Consider the following 22,357-nt stretch of genomic DNA (forward strand, 5'->3'; position numbering starts at 1 on the left):
TTAATTAAATATCTGAACTTTCCCTTGGTTCCCTGCTGGGGCGTGACTATAAAATTGTGATCTGATAACCACAATAAAGAATAAAAGCGTTTTTGGTCATTTTAGGTATCGTTAAGCCTTTGAAGTAAAATTAAAATTGCAAGAAATGTCGATAGTTTATCGATATGACTTTATCGACATGGCTACAGCAACGTGGGCCTCATTGTTAATCGTACACTAAACAAAAGTGGCAACAGTGACAGCTCGCTGAGACTACGTCTATATATATATTATGTCTATGCTTCAGCATTAACCGTTTTTTTTTTACTGGCAGCCCTATGAATGAACGTCACATTGACACTTGACAGCAAGGAAAATTGGGTCAATGCCCAAATGATGCCCGACAATGTCAATATTGGTCGATACGACTCATATAAGACTGTAGATTTTGTTGGTAATAAAAATCAATATATTTCAAACAGAATGAAGAAGATCAAGATGTTTAACAATAACTACAATGCCGGCGTTTCTCAGATGCCACCCGGTAACTATTAGTCTTTTAATTGTGTATTATTAGGTAACAATAATTGAATGATGATATAATAAAGTCATAATCATTCTCTTGCCCTTGTCCTATTCTCTTGGGGTCGACGCATGTCTTTCTCTTCATACCTTTCTGTCGCCCGTCATCTCATCATTCACTTGCGTTCGTTTCATATCCATCTCCATCCTATGGTTCCATAACCATCATTCCATATCTCACAGTCCATCCACCTTTTCCTTGTGATATAATAAAGTAACAACAACAATGCCCGAAGCATAGAAGTAGCATCCTATAGAAGTGGTGTGCGCGTGCCTCCGTGAGGGACAAAACATACGCAATGCGACAATATTAAAAACACGTTTTAACATTCCTGACAATATACCAAAAACAATCTACGTAATTCGGTCGGGTTATTTGTTGCCCACCATAGCCCATGCCACAGATTATATAATAGTTCTTACGAACAGATACTTATCTCTCAAATAAAACGCAAATACCTACTGTTTTGATACCTACACAAAAATACAATGGAGTGACCTTCAGCGCGCCGCTCCCCGCACCGCGCGCACCGGCACAACGCTAGGGTTGCTGACGCTTAGAAATGATAAATAAATACCTACGTAAACAGCAGAGTGAAATAAAAGGAAAGCTAAATCTTAAAGTATACCTAATATTCCAATTATGCGTTAGTGTTTGCGAAATAGTCTTTTTAAAAGGTCATATGTCCCTGCAGTAACCGCAGTGTTTACGCCGTTATATAAGCCGCGCAATAATCCCAGCAAGAATTAGTTTTAAAACTTCGTGTAATTTAAAACCAGATAGGGATAAATGTTATACTATAAAGAAAAATAATAAAATCCCCATCAATACAGGTAACTAATTATAAGTTAACCAGAGCAAAAATGAGTAGGCACTTTCCGGTGTAAAGTTAACTTACTGTCGTTAAAATAAACATTTACTTCAACCTATTTCAAATAGATAGATATCTAAAACTATACATTTGTCATACATAAAAAACATTACATGTTTAATTAAAGAAATTCAATAGTAGGTAGGCACCTACTACGTAGCTTGTATTGTAACTATCGTAAAAATTGAAAGTGCGGCGCGCGGTGACGTGCGTACGTGAGCGCGTGTGGCAACCAACTGGCTTGCCTATCTACCGTGAACGGGAGCCGACTCGTAGGTATTAATCCGAGCTCGCGCGGAGAGTTCCATAGGCCTGCCCATGCTAACAAAAAGGTGGGGAACAAACAAAAAGTGAGACTGTGACAAGGACAAGCAATAGTACCGCTTTCTCTGCTACTCCTACTGAAAGTTCTATAAGTGTATCTCGTTCGGTCATTTGGCCACTCCCCCGTGTCTTCTCTATGTTATTGTACCTCTATGGCCCGAAGCCTTTTGGCACAGACATAAGCTGAGCCACTTTCCCTTTCAATTAGTTTGTAAGCATTATTGTGTACTTTTATTATTCATACTCATTTATTTATACATGTCATAATTTTATTTACATAAGATAGATTACTACAGTACCTATATGGGTACAGATTAGATTATTATTACAGTTGCGGTTAGTAAATAAAATAAAATAAAAAAGCCCTTTATTCATTGTAAAGTGTTTACTTGAAAAATTTAAAATAAAACTATGACTTATGATATGTGTTTTACTAATGAATCCCTAGTGGGTAAAGGCCTCCTCCATTGCTGCCCATTTGTCCCTGTCTTGTGCTGTCGCCATCCAGTCTGTGCCGGCTGTTCTTTTTAAGTCTTCCTCCCAACGCATTTATGGTCTGCCCCGGCCTCTTTTGCCAAGTGGACCTCTCCATTTGGTGATTATTTTTATATTTTTTTATATTTTCATAGCTTTGGTTAGTGTCAAATTGTTAAATATGTCAATTCGTTTTACAATAATACGCATTATATGAGTATAGAGAAAAAAATAAATTTGATACATTAAAATGTAAATTGCATCATAATAATAAATTGTAGAATTCATTCAGGCTATAAAAACCTATTATGTACCTATATTCAAATTTGGCATAAACATCTTTTATTATTATTAATGTTTACAATGTTTGAAGCAGGCTTGGAGCCTACTCTACTGGCGTGCCGCGCGTGTCTCGCCACGGACACCAAACTGTACAAGCTTGCTGGTGTTCTGAAGGAAACATATGAATATCTGTCAGGCATGCCGGTGAGTAGTCTATACAATTTATTCTTTTCATTCTGTTACTCCTAGTGTTGGTAGGATCTTGAGTCTATATTTGAAGAATTCGGCTCGTTTTTACAAGACTCTGCGCTATTAAAACATCTAAACCTCTTAAATTCCAAGTCAATGCTTTTAGCAAGTTTTTTTCAAGCTTTTATTTAACTTGCAATGTTTATTTGTAATTTATTATTGTTTGGGTCAAATCTCCTTCTAGCTTAGTATTATTTTTCAATAATTACGGAAGAAAGGTGCCTCCCAATGCAGGCAAATATATTCGGGAGACGCCATCCCTTAAATTATATGTACAGTTTTTTTATGAAATAAACAATTTTGTATTTTTTGTATTTTATTAATCTTGTAAGTTAAATTAAACCCACTCCCCATTATTCAATTGACTTAAATGTGTTAGTTGGGTGACACTGCAATGCAACATTATGCCATCAAGCTGATCTGATGATGGACATAGAAACTCTGCGATAGAACAATGCTCCTCTTATGTTTGGGCACAGAATAATTAATAGTACTACCGTACAGAAAGGAAACTTCCTACAAAACCGAAGTTTGACAGCGGTTCAGGGTCGAATCATGGTGTCCCTTTCTAATATATGGCACTATCCCTTTTTGTCAAAAATCAAGTGATTATCTTATCTGTGGTCGTGCACGCAAAAGGAAGTCAAGTGGTGCCAACCCTAATAATTGCTCGGAGCAATGCTGAGCCGAGCGGAGCCGAGTTTGACCGAAGTCAGGAGATTCGCACCCCTGGTTTGGGTTTGTTAGAATTGTCTTGATGAGTATTAGTTATCTGTTGAAAGAGAATAAACGGCAGTGATAAAAGCTTGTGTCACAAATGACTGAATTGTAATGAATGGCTGACACACCCATTACCTTTGTCATTTTTATATATTTTGTAAATTGCGCCATATTTCTTTTTTTTTTATTATGAATGGGCTTACTCATGGCCACAGACTAGCCGAGGCGTAGACGTGGCCTACGATGGAGCGAGCTCGCCCAGAAGGTGCCTGTTCACTCTTGATTTGAAGGTTGCCGAGTTATAAGAACACGGAAATATAGACGCCGGCAGGGAATTCCATTCCTTGGCAGTGCGCATAAGGAAAGTAGAAGCAAAGCGCTTCGTGCGAATTGGTGGAATATCTACCAAGTAAGGATGGAAATTGGAATTCTTTTTTAGCTCCTTTCTGTGTTTCCTTAGTTATGGATGTTTTCTATGTCTATTGAGCATTATTAAGCTTACTATGGGACTAGTTTGATATGTGTCCTATGGTATGTTTTATATTTTACTATTGTGACATAAGCTGTATTGCAGGTGTGACAAACAGACAGGTTGCCGCAGCACATCTGCGGCTGCTGCGGCACATTACTGCACAAATACAGGTCCTTTAAGGAGCGCTGCGGCACCGCGCACCGCCTCATGCATGATATACTACAGCACTGTGCGGTGAGTCCTTTTTAGAGTTCCGTAGCCAAAATAGAAAAAAGTGAAAGACTTATAGCTTATTTAGTCTTGTCCTACTGTCCGATCTACATGTATTTTGTGAGCTACTACTTAGTTTAGAACAGTGGTGGGCCAACTTTCTTCACGAGGGGCCAAAAATTGAAGAAATTTCAGAAGAGGGCAGATTTACAGCAAAATTGCTTTATTATTATATCGCTGGTCATATAACACATTTTTTCAAAGGATCTTTCGCGGGTCGGATCTTGCCCGCGGGCCGTACTTTGACCACCACTGGTTTAGAAATTAAAATTCACAAAAATATATTTTTAGGGGCGCCACTTTATACTGGTAACTAAATATAAAAATATATGTCAACGTGTGGCACATTATTTCATAGGTCTTTAATTTTTATTTTGAATCAGTGAATACTTTTGGAAATAATTGTAACGAAAATCAGAAATAAAGTGCGACCTCCCCCGCCCACCACGGGACCACTGACTATTCACGTAGGGACACAATAAATTGGCTAGCTAGATCTAATATGCTTACATTTTCAGCTCACTACGAATATAGTTCGCAACGTCAATAGAGCATCGAACAAGCTCCTTCTTAATTTCACAATCGACATAAACTCTAAAATCATCTATATGGTACATGAAGATGACAGCGGCATAAAGAAATGTACACGCCCAGATCACGACAAAACTACTGATAAAGACGACACACACGGACTCACAGATGTTCTAGATTTTGAAGAAATAACTAAAACGTTGAATGATGACGTAGATCTAGATTTGAGTGATAATGAGTTGGACATAAATGATGGAAGCCCTTTTATAGATCGAGCTAAAACCTTTAATGTTGAAGAATTGTTCAGAGGAAAAATCAATAATGATTTAAATGATATGAGCAATAAGAACATAAATAATGATATTGGAGACATTATCAGCAAAGCTTTTAAAGGAAAGGATAAAGTTTGTATTAAAAAGTCGAATGATAATGTAAATAATCTTATTGCTGTAAAAAATGAAGATACTAGTAGCACGTTTCGTGATGCGGAAGAAGTGCTTAAGGCAAATATTAATGATCTACCATCAGATTTAACATTTAATGATGTTTCAATGAATGCTAATGACTTAAATGATAATGATTCAAATCTAGTTGACACTTTCAACAACTTTATTCTAGACCACGACTATTTCGATGAGAAATTTCTACTTGAGACTGGTGATTCTGAATTTGTGAAAAAACATGTCATTTCTAAAAAAACAGATGAAGATTCTTTACTTAGAGAGATAATACCTAACGTGACTAATAAAGACGAAAATGTTATCTTCAAAGAACGACATTCAAATAAAACCAAGAATAAGAAAACAATCAACCCCGTGAAAAATCTTTTTAAATTGAAACTTATTAATAAAGGAACTAAACTAAACAATGGCAAAAATATTCCAAGAGCGTATAATAATAAAAATGATAAAACATTTAAGATAGAAGATGAATCAAACGAAATAAAATCTACTTCAGTACCAATAACAACTAAAGCAGAACTACCAATTGATGATAACGTTAAAACAGAATTGTCAAAAGAATTCATAAAATTTGGATCTGATTTTAACTTTAGAATATTCGAGCTAAGCACAGAAGAGCAGTTGGAAGAACTGCAGAAGAAGAGAGAAGGAGCATTGTATGTAAGTGCGCCGTACAAATGTGTTGATTGTGCAAAAGGATTCAAAACAATGACGACGTATGAGAACCATCTAAAAGTGCATCAACCGGTAAGTTTCTTGTGAATAACACAGTTACGTTACATATAGTTCGTTTTTTTAGCATTAGGAAGAACTTGCAAGAAGGTAAGCGATCTTGACATGTCTTTGAATTAAAAACGCTATTTAAAAATCGAAAACTATTACTTATGAAAGCAGAAGAATTAGATTCATAATTGTTACATATTTGCCGTAACTCATTTTTAAAATGTGTTTTTCAATTAAAAGACACATCAAGATTGTTTACCTTATTTCTAATGATAAAAAAACGAAGTATAGATACTCACAGACAAAGTATTGCCTAAAACTTTACAGTTAGAATGCTTAGAAATAAGGGAAAAGTAGAAAAACTCACTGTCTCGGGCGAAACGGTCAGGTATCGTTAGCAGATGTTATTCAATTAATTTGACGTTAAATTTAAGACATTGAAATCTGAAATACATAGTATTCAATAGTTTTAAAAAACCGGCGAAGTGCGAGTCGCACTCGCGTTCCAAGGGTTCCGTACATTAAGTCCGACTCACAGACTACACATTTCTAATAGGTTTTCCTGTCTGTATAGGTAAAGAACTATTTTGTGTATTTATTTTTCAAAATTTTTGACTCAGTAGTTTACGAGAAAATAGGCTGTGACAGACAGAAGCACGTGTAATCCTATAGGGGTTCCGTTTTTCCCTTTTGAGGTACGGAACCGTAAAAAAGAGTTGACTATTTGTGACCAGTTTTTGTATTGTTAAATAATAAACATCATTGGACATTTTTACACAAATTGACTAAGCCTCTCGGTAAGCTCAAGAAGGCTTGTGTTGTGTTGTGTCATAGGTATAAATAAGTTCGTTTTTATTTCCATAGAGTTACGGTCCATTCTTGTGTGACATCTGCCACTCGCGGCACAAGTCCGAGGCCCGCCGGCGCCGCCACGCCGACACCCACCGCTTCAAGTATTGCTGCACGCGCTGCGAAGTCGTTGCTAGATCCAGGTAAGGACGATTATGTGTTTACATGTTTCGCAACTGTATGGTTTCCTGAAGTGTATTCATCCTTACGTGTGTTATCGTGTAATCAAACGTGACGTCAGTGACATTCCAACAATACGATTTATAGACAATCTAGACATCGTAATGTCAGATATTTTTGAGATGCCATACAAATTACATATAATAAAATAATATGGATACCAAACTATTTGAATACTTTGGATGCTACCTACACGGTGTAACCTGAGGAAACCGAATAATTTTAACCGCGCATTTCTGAGGCCAAAAGAGGAAAAAATGAAATATTAGTTTAGGTAACTTTCGCCAAAAAATATTTTATTTTGTTTTGTTTTTTTTTTTAATGTATTTGTACATAAAAAATAAATGTTATTGGTAAACTTGTCACCTAAAAATTAATTTTAAAATTTTTTTTTCGTAAAACCTATTTTTTGCAAAGTATTGCTTGTTACTTTTTGACATTTATCAAGAAGGATATTTAGACTACGTCCCATAGCAGCAACATCACCGTCAAAAAGGCCTTTTACATTATGTAACAATAAAAACTTGTTTTTTTTTTTAAATTAAGATTATCTCTGAAACTAGGCGAATTTCAAAAAAGTTTACAGGACATTTTTGTCTCTAAATATGACCAGGATTACGCTGTTAAAATTATTCCGTTTCCTCATGTCACATCGTGTATATGACGCTGAGTGTAGAGTACATGTAATAGGTGTGTTTGTGGCAGGGAGCGCGCGGAGGAGCATTTTCACTGGCACGCCGGACGGACGTTCCCGTGCCAGTACTGCGGCGAACAATTTGGGTGAGTTACAACAATGTAGTATTAAACTAAAACACCAATCATCATCAAATAAAGGATTTAATACAATAAAAGAGACATCACTTGGGAAGCTTTACGCCGCCATTGCAGCGATGCTAATCTGTCAGTCCTTGGCGCGCTATAGTGAAGGGACCATTTCCAATACCGATTGTTAGGCTGCACACGCGAAAGATCGTTATCGGTTATCAGTTGAGTGCACTCTATTAGATGTGATATTTTAATAGAAATTTGACATTAATGATGACATGGCCTAGCGGTAGGAGCGCGCGACTTGCAATCCGGAGGTCGCGGGTTCAAACCCCGGCTCGTACCAATGCGTTTTTCGAAACTTATGTACCAAATATCATTTGATATTTCGCCAGTCGCTTTTAGGTGAAGGAAAACATCGTGAGGAAACCGGACTAATTCCAATAAGGCCTAGTTTGCCTTCTGGGTTGAAAGGTCAGGTAGCAGTTGCTTTCGTGACAACTAGTGCCCACACCAATTCTTGGGATTAGTTGCCAAGCGAACCCCAGGCTAAATGCGGGGATAACGCGAGGAAAATGATGATGACATTGCAATTGCCATGCTCATCTTCCAATGTCAATTAGCCGGTAAAAACGCTGGAAAGAAGATTCTAGTGTAGCTGACTCTTAAAAGTTTATTAGATATTTTGTTGAAATAATACACAGTGCAAAACTTGGAGGATATTTTTAACCAAATGGAGACGCCTTCTCTGTAATTTTCTGTACAAAACAGTCTGCCGATTTTTGCGGGGGAGGGGCACGTAAAATGTATACCTACATAACGTAAAAGTAGCCATGTCAAATAAACGTCAGTCCGTACAATGTGTATGACCATAGGCCATAGAGTTTCGACAGAGGGGAACGCCTCTTAACCTTGTCGACGCCGTGTCAAACATTAAAGGCCTGTGCACACCGGCTGCGTTTGCGTGCGGCGTTGTAGTATACAGATCCTTATGAGAGACGGCACACCGCTTGCGTGACGTGTGCGTGTGCGGCTCCAACATTTTAGCGCACGCACATGCGCCCGTCACGCACACGCAAGCCGGTATGCACAGCTAGGCCTTTAAGCTGTCACTCGGACGCCACGTCACCGAAGTGTCAAAACTGAAATTGAACTTTATGCATATGCACGTAGGTCTACGTTGCTCTGTAGTCTGTGACCGATCAATCCGTCATTGGCGTTCAAAAGGTTAATGGCCGTTTGGGAAAAAAAATAATGTTTATTTTCAATCGAGAGGTTAGTTGTGTACAACTATCAGTCTCAGTTATATCCTCCAAGGTGCAAATGAAACGTTTTTTTCTCTATCGCAGCAAGGCTTCGACGCACCTATCACACATACGTCTGCAGCACCCGGCCGCGTGCGTGTGGTGCGCGCAGTGCGGGGCGCCGTGCGTGGGGGCGCGGGGGCTGCGCCAGCACACGCGCCGGAGGCACCCCACGGTGAGTCCCTACGTTTCAGGACCATCTATTTCGTTCTATTTTCGCAAGCCTTTCTGATAAACTTTTATTGCAACTATAAATAAGAAAAAGAATAGAATAAGAATACTATTTATTTATTTAAACTATTTTGCACAATTTACCAAGAAATAAAAAACGGCCAAGTGCGAGTCGGAATCGCGCGCGAAGGGTACCATTACGCAAAAAAATGACGTTTGTTGTATGGGAGCATTGGGAGCCCCGCTTATATATTTACTATATTCTATTTTTAGTATTTGTTGTTATAGCGGCAACAGAAATACATCATCTGTGAAAGTTTCAACTGTCTAGCTATCACGGTTCATGAAATTCAGCCTGGTGACAGACGGACGGACAGCGGAGTCTTAATAATAGGGTCCCGTTTTTACTCTTTCGGTGCGAAACCCTAAAAAAGAGTACCCCTACTGTTTTGTCAACAATTGGACTAAACAGAAACAGTTATAAGTAGTTCGTTTTTTTTAGTATTAGAAAGAAGGTAATCTTCACATGTCTTGTTATTAAAAATCACCATTGATAAATAAGTCACAGCAAATATGTTAGAATTATAAATCATATACGATATTTTACATTATTTTGCTTTCATAAGTAATATAAACAAATTTATTAAAGCGTTTTTCAATATTTTTTTTTTAAAAGACACGTCAAGATTATTTACCTTCATTCTAATGCTAAAAAAGCGAATTATAGTTTGGTACAGAGACCCTAATCAAATACCTTTAAATGAGCAATTCTTGTTTATTTATTTAGATATATATATATATTGGGGATCTCAGAAACGGCTCTAACGATTTCGATGAAATTTGCTATATGGGGGTTTTCGGGTGCGATTATTCGATCTAGCTAGGTGTTATCTCTGGGAAAACGCGCATTTTTGAGCTTTTTATATGTTTTCCGGGCAAAGCTCGGTGTCCCAAATATTGTTCTTTATGTGACTTTGTCTTTACTTGTCTCCGTTGTAGGTGACCAACGGCGAGGACTCCGTGGAATCGTATTGCTTCACCTGCCGTATACAGTTCCAGAACTCGGACGCCTATCTTCGGCACAAGGAGGTGTCTGGGAACAGCTGTCATTCTGATCTACGGTAATTCTTACTTACCTAAACTGTCGTTATGATCTTTTAAAAGTAAAATACACGGTGGCTAAAAATAACTGCATTCCCGTTGCCAGGGAGGTTTTGGGATTATGCTGAGCAACTTTTAGTATGGGACCAACCCCGAAATCGCGAAAAAAAGTTTAACACGCATGTGGGGTGTCACGTGAACGGTGTCTGTGTAAACAACATCAGCTACGCAGACGACATGGTCACAGTACAAGAACAGTAGTGAATCTTCATAGAAATGTGCCGCTGCCGGCTTGAATGTGTGCGTGCGCGTCGGACGCCGTGTACGCACGCGCTGCCACGCAACATTAGCATAAAATACGGGGGAATACGGTGGCGGCAGTGTGGGCCGTACCGCGACTGTGATTGCGTGCATTCGAGTACGCTGCCCACTCGCTCGCATTTGTCTGCTCTCGGTAGGCCTCAGAACAGCTCGCCGCGGTCGTATTGTATAGTAGGAACAATTACATCATAAGTCAGAAACGCACATGTGACACCCTTAATATAGGAACATCCATTGCCTACGAATACCGCTTAGCGTTACTTGTTACTCTCCATAGGCTACGGTGGCTAAAATCGAGAAAAAACTCTTTGAAAATTGAATTTAGCGCGGAACAAGTACCAGGGCCTCATGAGTTACGAGAAGGTGACGTTGACCCGCCGTGGGGCGCGGGGCGCGGCGGCCGGGTCGCGTATCAGTATGAAGGTACAATAAAAGTGACAACCCTAAGCGCCAACGCAAGAGTAGGCAAATAACTTGCCGAGCGGCCTTAGATTCACTACTGTTATTAGTATACTGTGACATGGTGCTGTTGAGTCCATCGGTGAAGGCACTGAGAAGGCTCCTAAACATTTGCGAGTCCTATACGAGCAGGCACGGATTACAATACAATGTAATAAAAAGTGAATGCATGATCTTTAAGGCCGCCGGTAAAAGACCGGAAATCCCGCCTCTTATTTATTGTGCATTTTAATTTAATTGATTTTATTTATTTTGATAAATTATATTATTATTATATAACAAAAAAAGTTTTATTTATTTATTTTTTAGTGATAGTTAAATTTATTTGTTATAGTTAAAATTATTTGTTGTAGTTTTTGTGCGTCATGCGGCGATAGTTTCGAGTCGGAGCAGGCGTTGTTGAATCATCGTAAACTACACGCAGACGCCCCCGCGCCATGTCATATGGTAAGTAAAAACCGGCCAAGGGCGAGTCGGACTCGCGCACGAAGGGTGCCGTACCATTACGCAAAAACGGCAGAAAAATCACGTTTGTTGTATACCGCACTTAAATATTTATTATTTTGTTTTTAGTATTTGTTATAGCGTCAACAGAAATACATCATCTGTGAAAATTTCAACCGTCTAGCTATCACGGTTCATGAGTTACAGCCTGGTGACAGACAGACGGACACTAGAGTCTTAGTAATTGGCTACCTTTTTACCCTTTGGGCACTTGTCCCACCAAGAGCGAGTAAGCGATTACCTATCGGCGATTTTCTCGCCCAAGAAACGAACAAAAGATTAGGATGCTGTGTTAGTAAAAGAGACACATATATTAATAGTTCATCGCTGGCTGTTCACACTGCCGGCGAGACCACTCGCTCTACTAGTTTGTCGCCGCGATAAGATAAAACTAGCGATGTGACGAGTCCACTTTTTTTCGATTCGAATCATTCGAATCGATTCGGCCACTGATCCGAGTTGAAATTCGAACTGACTCGACTCGACGGTTTGCGTGGTTCGCGACAAGGTCACGGGCCGCGGAGCCGCAAACGAGTCAAGCGGCAGTTGTTGTAAACAGAACCTTCAGGACACCGAATTAAGGTTTAATTTTCAATGGCCATACTACCAGTGAACTCGACTCGGGATGGCGAATCAAGCGGCAGTTGTTGTAAAAAGACCCTTCGGGCTACGGAATTAAGGTTTATTTTTGAATGATCATAGTACCAGTCAACTCGGATTGAAACGGCGAATCAAGCGGCAGTTGTTGTAAAAAGAACCTTCGGGCTATCGAATTAAGGTTTATTTTTGAATGGCCTCAGCGTAGCGTTGACTCGGCTCGGAGAGTTGGTGAATTGGCGATTCATTCGCCGAGTCAGTGGATCGGATACCAAGTTACCAGTCAGTTTAGTGGCCGAGTTGATTCGGATTGCCAATAATCTTGATTCGAATCAACTCATCTGTAGGTTGATTCGGATTATTCGAATCAGATAACTCGACTCGCCCATCGCTAGATAAAACTAGCTCAGCGGTACTCGCACGGCGATGCTCGCTTCGTAGTTCGAACTCAAGCTGCCCATCGCACTCTAACACTCGCCTATAGCCGAGCGACAAAACTATTGGAGCTAACACTCGCTTCTCGCCGCTCGCCCACTCGTTTCTAGTTTATCGTTCTACTCGCTTATCGCTCATCGTCGGCGGTGGGACAAGTGCCTTCGACAAGCATGTAAGTATGACGGATTAACACTGATTGACTAGCACGTTATTATTTCACGGATTAGCAACGTAATATTTTAGTTTTAATGTGTAGGTTTCCGCAAAGTAACGCCTAATTCTATAGTGACATATATCATGTCAATACAATTTTGCGAGATTTGCGTTTCAAGCTAATACAGTCAGCAGCAGAAATTCAGCTGTTCATAATGATCTTGACGCCATTTTATTGTTAAGAGCGTACCAAGGTAATTGTAAACACCTCGCCCGCTTAGCAACTTCTGCTGCTGACTGTATCCAAGCTGTTTGAATAATACTTTTTCTCAAAAATGGACGGCAAAGTCGACTTTGCCGTCTAAAAAATAGGTCGCGAAGCGCTTAGTTTATGGTCAGTCAAAATTTAAAAAGTTAAAAACATTGCAGTCTCGATTTTGGGACTGCAATGTTGCATACAAATTTCATTATTTGTCGAGTTCCAAACTTTTTAAAAGTTGAAATGGCCATATCAAATGAAGGCACAGGCCCATTAAACAGCCAAACAGCTGATTAGTACCGCGACTATTTAGTTGTCTCAAATAGATTGGCTTATTTTCGGCAGAAAAATACACTTCTATTTTTTATTAAAAAAAATAAAAAGGCGGCAAGGGCTTTCTTCTGTGAAAATATATACGTAAAAACGTTACTTTTGTAAAATATTTCTATGATATTTATATTTCTTGCACCATTTTTGAGAAAAGCACTATATATGACTCGGCTGGAAGGCTACTTGCTGGCTTCGGATTCAATTAAACGGACTCCCAAGGTCGTCCGTTTAAAACGAATCCTCAGCCTGCAAGTAGCTACTTCCGAGCCTCGACAATAATGTACTATATTAATTATTTAGCTATAATTTTATTCGCACAGTGTCCCGCCTGGTTCTCAACTGCGCAGTCGCGCGAGGCGCACTACCTGCGCGCGCACCTCGGCGCGTCCACGCCCCGCGCGCGCGCCGCGCCGGCGTCCACGCCCCGCCACCCCCGCGCCCGCCCGCCCGGCAACAAGCCCGCCATGTGCGAGCTTTGCGGGAAGAAATACCATGTAAGCCTTACTTTACTTTATATGTAACATTTACCACAGAATAAATAATAGTAGTACAGAAAGGACACCTACAAAACCGAAGTTTGACAGCGATTCAGAGACGTATCATGCTGTGCCTTTCTAATGTGGGTATGGCACTATCCCTTTCTATTTAGGGTTGTCAAAATTCATGTCACTATCTTATCAGTGACCGTGCATGCAAAGAGACGACAAGTTGTGTCAACCCTAATAATTGCTCGGAGCAATGCTGAGCCGAATGGAGCCGAGAATGTCGTCGCGAGTTATCTACTAATGTAATTACCAACCGTAACGTATTACTGAAACGCAATTAAAAAGGGATTGAGATAGCTGTCAATCCATATTGATTTAGACGTAAGTGTATGGAAATCTGTCATTTCTAATCCCTTTCTGATCGCGGCATGATAATACCTACAAACATATGTTTTGTAATCGCTACAAGTGCGAAAAACAGGCAACGAGTAAATAAGTAAATGTTTTATTTGTAAATATAGGTAGAATTACAGTGGTGGTACGAGTGGCGATAAATTACAATACGACCGAGGGAGTGTTTTAAATCGACACAAGTTGCAAATTATCTGTTCGCACCTGTATTGTGGAACGTTCTACAGTATAAGTACCTACATATGGGCCTTTACATTTTCGGCATAATAAATTACTAATTGCACTAGGACCCGGACCCGGGTATGTCCTTAAACTACGTCCAGGACCCGGGTATGTCCTTAAACTACGTCCAGGACCCGGGTATGTCCTTAAACTACGTCCAGGACCCGGGTATGTCCTTAAACTACGTCCAGGACCCGGGTATGTCCTTAAACCACGTCCAAGACCACCGGTGGACGGGCAGCAGCATCCGTCAAATTCGGTGTACTCGACTGCGATCGCCAACCCGCCTGCAAAGCGTGGCGATTATGGCATTCACCCCCCAAAAAAGGGGGAGGCCTATGTTCAGCAGTGGACGTCCTATGGCTGAGATGATGATGATGATGATGAATTGCACTAGTGCGTTAGCTCCATTATGTACAAACAGGTACACTCCTAACTGCACATCGGTGAGCCTTATTACAAAAGGCATAAGGTCCACCGATGGACAGTTAACAGTGTAGTGGTACTGTAAACTAGATTGTTATTCCCCTGTGTAAATAACCGTAACCATAGTAAAGAATGACACTGACCCCCTTCTTCATAAACGTTGACAAGCCGATAATAATCGTTTGTCCCTTTCCGACGTATTGGTATGATAGAAAGGAACAAACGATTATTATCGGCTTGTTAACTTTAGTAAACGTTTATAAATAAGGGGGTAAGAAATTGACACACTCACATGTGTTATAATATTTTTGTATTCAGTCCGCAGCCGCCCTATCGTACCACCAGCGATCACACACGGGCGAGAAACCATTCGCCTGCAAGCAATGCCCGAAAAGCTTCGCTCTCAACCACTCGCTGCAGGTGAATCCTCATTACATACTTTTGTTGCAATGTTTAGATATCAAATTGCCCTTTATTCTTATACAGGGTGGAAAGATAAGTCGGGTCCTGGAGGGAAACTACCTTAAATCCTTAAGCTGGCTCATTTTACTTAAAGGAGACATTCCTTTATTTTTAAAAAGAAACAAAACTGCATTCAAAGTTTTTTTCTTTTTTTCTTCAATTTGGCTTGTCTAAAAACAATCTAAGTGCTAAATATTAGATTTTATGGATATTTTGTACGACAGACGAGTGTAAGACTAATGTTTCTTGGAGAAATGTTATCATTAACATTAACTGTATCGACTAGTGGAATAAAATTGCCAGTTTTTATTTTTTGGAATTTTTAGTCGGTTCGAGTCCCGGGCGAGGCAAGCTATTGTTTTAGAAAATCTTTGAATGCAGTTTTGTTTCTTTTTAAAAATAAAGGAATGTTTCCTTTAAGTAAAATTATCCAGCTTAAGGATTTAAGGTAGTTTCCCTCCAGGGCCCGACTTATCTTTCCACCCTGTATATATTCTAAAGATGACATTGGACAACCGGTCGACATCACCTTTCATACAAATGTAGTCCTAGTTTTTCTGTCTAGATATACAGGGTGAAATTTAATTCACTGGCCAAATTGAAACAACCGAAAGAGCTCGAAAAAATATTAAACACGTGTTTTTTCTTTTAATACCGCTCAGTACATTTTTTTCGAAATAACTCATCATCAAGTTGTCCTAAAAACCTCGTACGTTATGGTGAACCGACAACTACCCACTACACTCGCTTTTATCTTATCAGTTAAGGTCATTGACACCCGCCCCTCCCGCTGTTTGCAATCGCGTCACCAATTATGAACCCTATTGCAGCGAGATTACCTACATAAGTTGCTAATTTTTCCTTTCATATTAACGGGCTTTTAATCTAAAATGTTATTTTTAATCTAAAATGTTATTTCTGACTAATGAATGATTATTAACAAAACGTCCGTGGCTTAAAAACAATGAGCAAAAACTAGGTCAGGAATCTTTGCATTCAGGCGTATTTAAAAAATTGAATCAACTTACGTACATTTGATTAACAATCGACGCAATTAACGAAAGTCCCACGAGATGGTACTCTTGGATTCAATCCTTGTCTGCGAAGGCGTGGAACGGATTCCATTTGTGCACCACGTAAACACTCAACACTTAATAAATAACACACCGTACCACTTCGTAATATTCCCGGTTCGAAAACATTTTTTTTTAACCTTAGTACGCGCGCGATGTTTTAAGGTTGGCGACGCCCGAGTGACTAATCATTTATGCTTACCGTTATGTTTACCGCTAGCGCGGAATGGTTTAGTTTAGACTACCCTCGAAATTGATAAACCTGCCTACCATCGCGAACACTAACGGGGTGGACTCTATTGCAACGATTATAAGGTTTAGTGAAGGTCAGATAAGGGTTTTGCTGATGTTGTTGTTAAAACCTACTATTAGGTTTGTTTACATTTGTGGTAATAGGGTGACCACGACTCATGGAAAATATTTAAAAATTGAAAAATGAAAATTAAAAAAAAGTGTACTCTTTTTTTTCGCTAAATAGGTTCCTTAAGTGTAACCTAGTGCCGGGAATGAATTTGGCCAGTGAATTAAATTTCACCCTGTATATTGCAAACAATACAGAAAATATTTTTCATTATTATCAGAGTTTTTGTTATATACATATGTTCTTCGCTCTTAACATGCTAAAGGCGCCCACTGATTAACAGTCCGCCGAACGGTATCGGCCTGTCAGTTAGAACAAAATTATGACAGCTCCGAACAACTGACATGCCGATACCGTCCGGCGGACTGTTAATCAGTGGGCCCCTTAACCCAACATATAATATGAAACGCACATTGGACGGCACAAGTCTATACGTTCTTAAGGCACTGGTCCCACCGCGAGCTAGTAAGCTATGAGCTATCGGCTATAAACACGAACAAAAGATAAGCACTCCCGTGTAAATAAAAGAGACACGGCGATATTTATAGCTCACCGCTGGGCGAGTAACTATATATATCGCCGTGTCTCTTTTATTTACACGGGAGTGCTTATCTTTTGTTCGTGTTTATAGCCGATAGCTCATAGCTTAATAGCTCGCGGTGTGACCAGTGCCTAAGTCTATGACGTGAACTGAACTAGTGATGCATGTGTGTGTAGGCGCACATCCGCACGCACACAGGGGAGCGCCCGTACCGCTGCCCGCGGTGCCCGCGCGCGTTCCTCAACGCCAACAACTTAGCACGACATAAGAAAACTGTAAGTCCAATTCATATACATGTCGGCGGCCAATCGTAAGATCAGGCAGATCGTGAAATTCCTAGGCATATCGTAAAACGTGATAATCTTTGACTCGTTCCCTGAGTCGACGGAGCCTCGCTATCGTCATAAACAATACACAGGAACATTACGATCTGCCTGATCTTACGATCGGCCGCCGACATACACATCATCATTCTCTTGCCCTTGTCCCATTCACTTGGGGTTGGCGCTTCTTCTTCGCGTTATCCTGGGGTCCGCTTGACAATTAAACCCAAGAATTGACGTAGGCACCAGTTTTTACGAAAGCGACTGCCATCTGACCTTCCAACCCAGAGGGGAAAGTAAGCTTTATTGGGATTAGTCCGGTTTCCTCACGATGTTTTCCTTCACCGAAAAGCGACTGGTAAATATCAAATGATATTTCGTGCATACATAAGTTCCGAAAAACTCACTGGTACCGAGCCGGGGTTTGAACCTGCGACCTCCGGATTGAAAGTCACACGCTCTTACCGCTAGGCCACCAGCGCTTCATTCATATACACAGTTTATTGTAAATGACTAAATGTAAATGGCGATAAAGGTGTATTACCAGTTGCGCCCGCCCCACTTTCAGAGGGCGGGAATAAATGCGAACGATTCCCATTTGTCCCGGGAAGAAATGGGGCCAAACCGAAGCGGGCACACCTGTGAATGATTCTATTTGGCCCCGTCGGCCTCGGAATTGGTGCTTTCCCATTTGTTTTGCCTGGAACAAATTGGAATTAATCGTTCCCATTTGTGCCCGCCTACGCCTCCTGCACGTGCGGCGAACATGGGAATACACCGCGATAAATATACGACATCGCACTTTGATCTGCCTACCCTAATGGGAAACCATACAATTGCAAAATATTAAAAACTGGAAAAACATATCATTGCAAAATATTAAAAACTGGAAAAACATATCATTGCGAAATATGTAATACTGAAAAACGATATAATTGTGTAATAGAGTTAGACCAACATAACTCTACAGCGATGTTGATAGTGCAAACTGTGCAAGTGTTATTTTATACTCAAGCTTACATCTAAATACATACATACGAGTATAAAGTCAAGTAAAGTAGTAAGTCGTAAGTTTGACGTTAGAGAGAACACTTGCACATGATGTGCTATCAAAATCGCTGCAGACTTGCAGTTATCTTGGTGTAACGGTAACTATATCTTCAGCTGGAAAACCATACAATTGCGATGTATGGTTTTCTAGCTGACGAAATCCATACTAATATTATAAGCGAAAGTGTGTCTGTCTGTTACCTCTGCACCGTTAAGCCGCTGAACCGATTTAGTTGAAATCTGGTATAGAGATAGTTTGAGTCCCGGGGAAGGACATAGGATAGTTTTTATGTCGGAAATCATCCCTGAAGAGAGTGCAAAGGGGGGTGGAATTGAAAGAGTGAATGCATTGCCTAATAATTGAAGTAAGCAATGCGCGAATTGAATGATTGCTGTTAACATTACCCAGGCGCTAGACCTACTTTAGCTGCTGTCACTAATTCCACGCAGACGAAGTCATGGGCAAAAGCTAGACCTTATAATTTGGCAAACGGTGTACCAAACACTATATAAAAGTATGAACATTCCATATTTTATTATGCAAATGGACATGTAATTTTTTCAATTAATTTTATATTATCCTTAGTTCATTAAGTGAATTGTATATATAAATGACAATGTATGACCATTACTGAATAAATGATATGATATGATATTTAAAGTTCATTTTTAGCATTAGAAATAAGGTAAACAATCTTGATGGGTCTTTTAATTAAAAAACACATTTTAAAAATAAGTCACGGCAAATATGTAACAATTATGAATCTAATACGATCATTTATATTCTCCTGTTTTCATAATAGTTACTGATGTTTAAAAAGCGTTTTTTTTTAATTTTAAATTTCAAGATCATTTACCTTCTTTCAAGTTCTTTCTGATGCTAAAAAATAGTTATTTGTACAACAAGAGATCAAAGTTTGATATTTCTTCGAGTGCTTATTTTGAGTCCCGTGCAAGCGAAAGATTCTATAATAGATTCACGAGGGTAGCGAGTGAATCTAATTTAGAATCTTAAGCGTAGTAAGGGATTCAAAAGCGCACGAGATGTAAATAACTTTGATCTCGTGTAGTACACAAAATTTTTCACACTAAGCAGTGAGAACATACCTAGAGGGACAGAGATAATAGAACCCAAGTAGGTATGTATATCGAACTTGTATTAGACCCCGCATGTTGAAATGACATTTGACTATAAAGGTCACTTGAATGACATTTTGTCTCACTCATTTGTCTCACTCAGTGAGGAAAATGCGATTTTGCTCAATGAGTGAGACAAAATGATTCAGTGAGCAAAATCGCATTTTGCTCACTGTTTTTAAGAAGCAAAGTACCCTTGTTCGAGCTGCTGCGGTGAAAACATAATTCCCTGTCGCAGGTCCACCTGGGCCAGAAGCGGTACTCGCGCTGCGCGGCGTGCGCGCGCTGGCTGTCGTCGCCCGCCGCCGCGCGCGCGCACGCCGCGCACGCGCACGGCGCCGCCTAGCCGCCGGGAGCACGGGAGGATGGACGAATTACTTACTTATTGTTACTTACTGCTGTGGCGCAACGACTCGAAGTGAATCTTGGCCTCCGACTCCAAAGATGTTATTGTTTTAGTTATAATTTGTAAATACAATTGTTATTTTATAAAATAATTTAGATTTAGGCTAGTTAGTACGATTTGCATGCTGTGCGAGGACGGTTAAGAGGATGGACTTTCATACAAATATAATGTACCAAGTTTTGTAACTCCTTTTTTTGCAAATAAAGTATTATGAATTATGAAAAAAAAGACCGCCATGCTGCTCTGTCCAAAGCCTTTTTTCTCCAGTCGACGGCGCCGAGTTCGCTAAGGTCTTTCTGCACTTCGTCTCTCCAGCGGTACCTAGAGACGGCCAAGCATACAGCATTCACATGCAAACGGCATTTCGGAATTGGTTTATTTTATCCTAACGAACATGTGATTTTGTAGAAAGTATATAGTTAATAAAACGCATTAATTATATATGGTTTTTATTGTAATATACAAACTTGCTTTGAATTCAGTGCGAACGCGAGTTCAGAAGTAGTTTTCGGCGATACGGCGGCGACGGCCAAAAAGTTGGTATAGTTCCAGGAAATTTCGGGTAAAAATACATTTCCAGTAAAAAAATTGTATAAAACGGTATTTTTACCCGACTGCATCAGAAGAAAGGTAATGTTTTTCGAGCGTATGTATGTATGTACATATGTCCATTTATTTGGCACGCCCTATTACCTGCCGGCCTAGCCAAGGTTACAATCGCTATCGCTTCGACATCGAAAAGCATTATGTCTCTCTATCACTCTTCTATATTAGCGCGACAGTGACAGTTGCGTTTCGATCGCTACGGAGCGTAAGCGATTAACATCTTGGCTACGGGGCCTGGTTTGTTACTGCACGACACCTTGCACTTCGTGACTATGCGCTGAAACTTGGCACAGTTGATTCTTAGCTGGTCTTGAGCAAAAACAGACCGGTAGACATTGTGAGGGGGCAGATGGGAGCCTCACCAGGATGATGGAAGGTAATCAAAGTCGGGAACCAGGGCGATGATGGGTATTTATTAATTATATAAAAAGGCACCTGTAACAATACAGGTTACGTGTTAACAGATAGGTATGTATAAAAACACTTTCGTAATTCAGAAGGTTAGAAATCAAATAACTTACAATATGTGCCTTGGTGATGATGTAGATATATATCTGGAAGGTGTGCAGGGCCACAAAACGAGCACTATACTGAACTGCACGCACTTATGAATTATTACGTTTACTAATAAAAATCACACTTAAACGGTCGTGTTTAGAAACTTGGGAAGTACAGTCCGTTAGATAAAATGATGTTTATCGATCAAAGTATGTGATCGAACTGAAAATCAAAATCATTGAATGGAATTTGGAATAGGATTTGAATTTCAAAAGGGAATTTAGAATTTGTATGGTGCCAGAAATAGTATGAAGGTCGATAGTGTAACGCTTCGTTACACGCACCGTTACACTACCGGGGTCGCCCTGGAAGGGAAAATCCTGGGGCTTATGGCCAAAGGATTTTTCCGTAATGTAAATATAATGTAATGAATATGGGTATGAGTGATAAATTTAGAAGGTGGGGATGTTATATACAATGTTTATCATACAAGAGAGGCGATTTAAACATGCATACCAAAGGTCATTCATACATCATCTTATAAAATTTTGGTTAATTGTTTAACCAAAATAAGTTTCAATAGAGTACTCCTTTAAGTAGAGGACGTACTCATTAAATCGCTCTCCATTGGTATTAAGGCTTATTAATCAGTAACCACCCGCTGAATATTAATGAATCTAAATATAATATCTACAATAATGTGTACCTACAAAGAGTACGATTGTTGAAATTTATTCAACAAAATAATGCCGTATGGAATGTAGGATTACTACAAAATATCATAAGATAATTCCTTAATGGAATTAATAAATGTACTGTACGGTACGTATGTACCTAAGTACATAAATATGAACGTTATGTCAAGGAAGAAATATATAAATAAGTATTGTTCTAACTCTGGTAGAGTTAGCTTTGAATAACGTTATATGAACGTAATATAACGTTATATAAATTAAATAGTATAAATGAACGTATAAATTCGTACTAAG

The 22,357-nt window shown here is 39.5% G+C and overlaps 1 protein-coding gene across 1 annotated transcript; it reads left to right on the forward strand.

The window, feature by feature from the left end:
- The first annotated feature begins 424 nt into the window (after nt 1-424).
- LOC134677271 (protein suppressor of hairy wing-like) lies at nt 425-20,198 on the forward strand. Its single transcript, XM_063535702.1, has 12 exons — nt 425-523; nt 2,608-2,717; nt 4,057-4,188; nt 4,743-5,963; nt 6,804-6,931; nt 7,674-7,748; nt 9,083-9,212; nt 10,208-10,329; nt 13,688-13,861; nt 15,230-15,331; nt 17,525-17,623; nt 20,097-20,198. Exons 3-11 carry the CDS (start codon nt 4,162-4,164, stop codon nt 17,604-17,606), a joined length of 2,061 nt encoding a protein of 686 aa, XP_063391772.1. The 5' UTR covers nt 425-523; nt 2,608-2,717; nt 4,057-4,161; the 3' UTR covers nt 17,607-17,623; nt 20,097-20,198.
- The last annotated feature ends 2,159 nt before the right edge of the window (nt 20,199-22,357 follow it).

This window comes from Cydia fagiglandana, chromosome 26 (genome assembly GCF_963556715.1).
Source record: "Cydia fagiglandana chromosome 26, ilCydFagi1.1, whole genome shotgun sequence".
Taxonomy (NCBI): domain Eukaryota; kingdom Metazoa; phylum Arthropoda; class Insecta; order Lepidoptera; family Tortricidae; genus Cydia; species Cydia fagiglandana.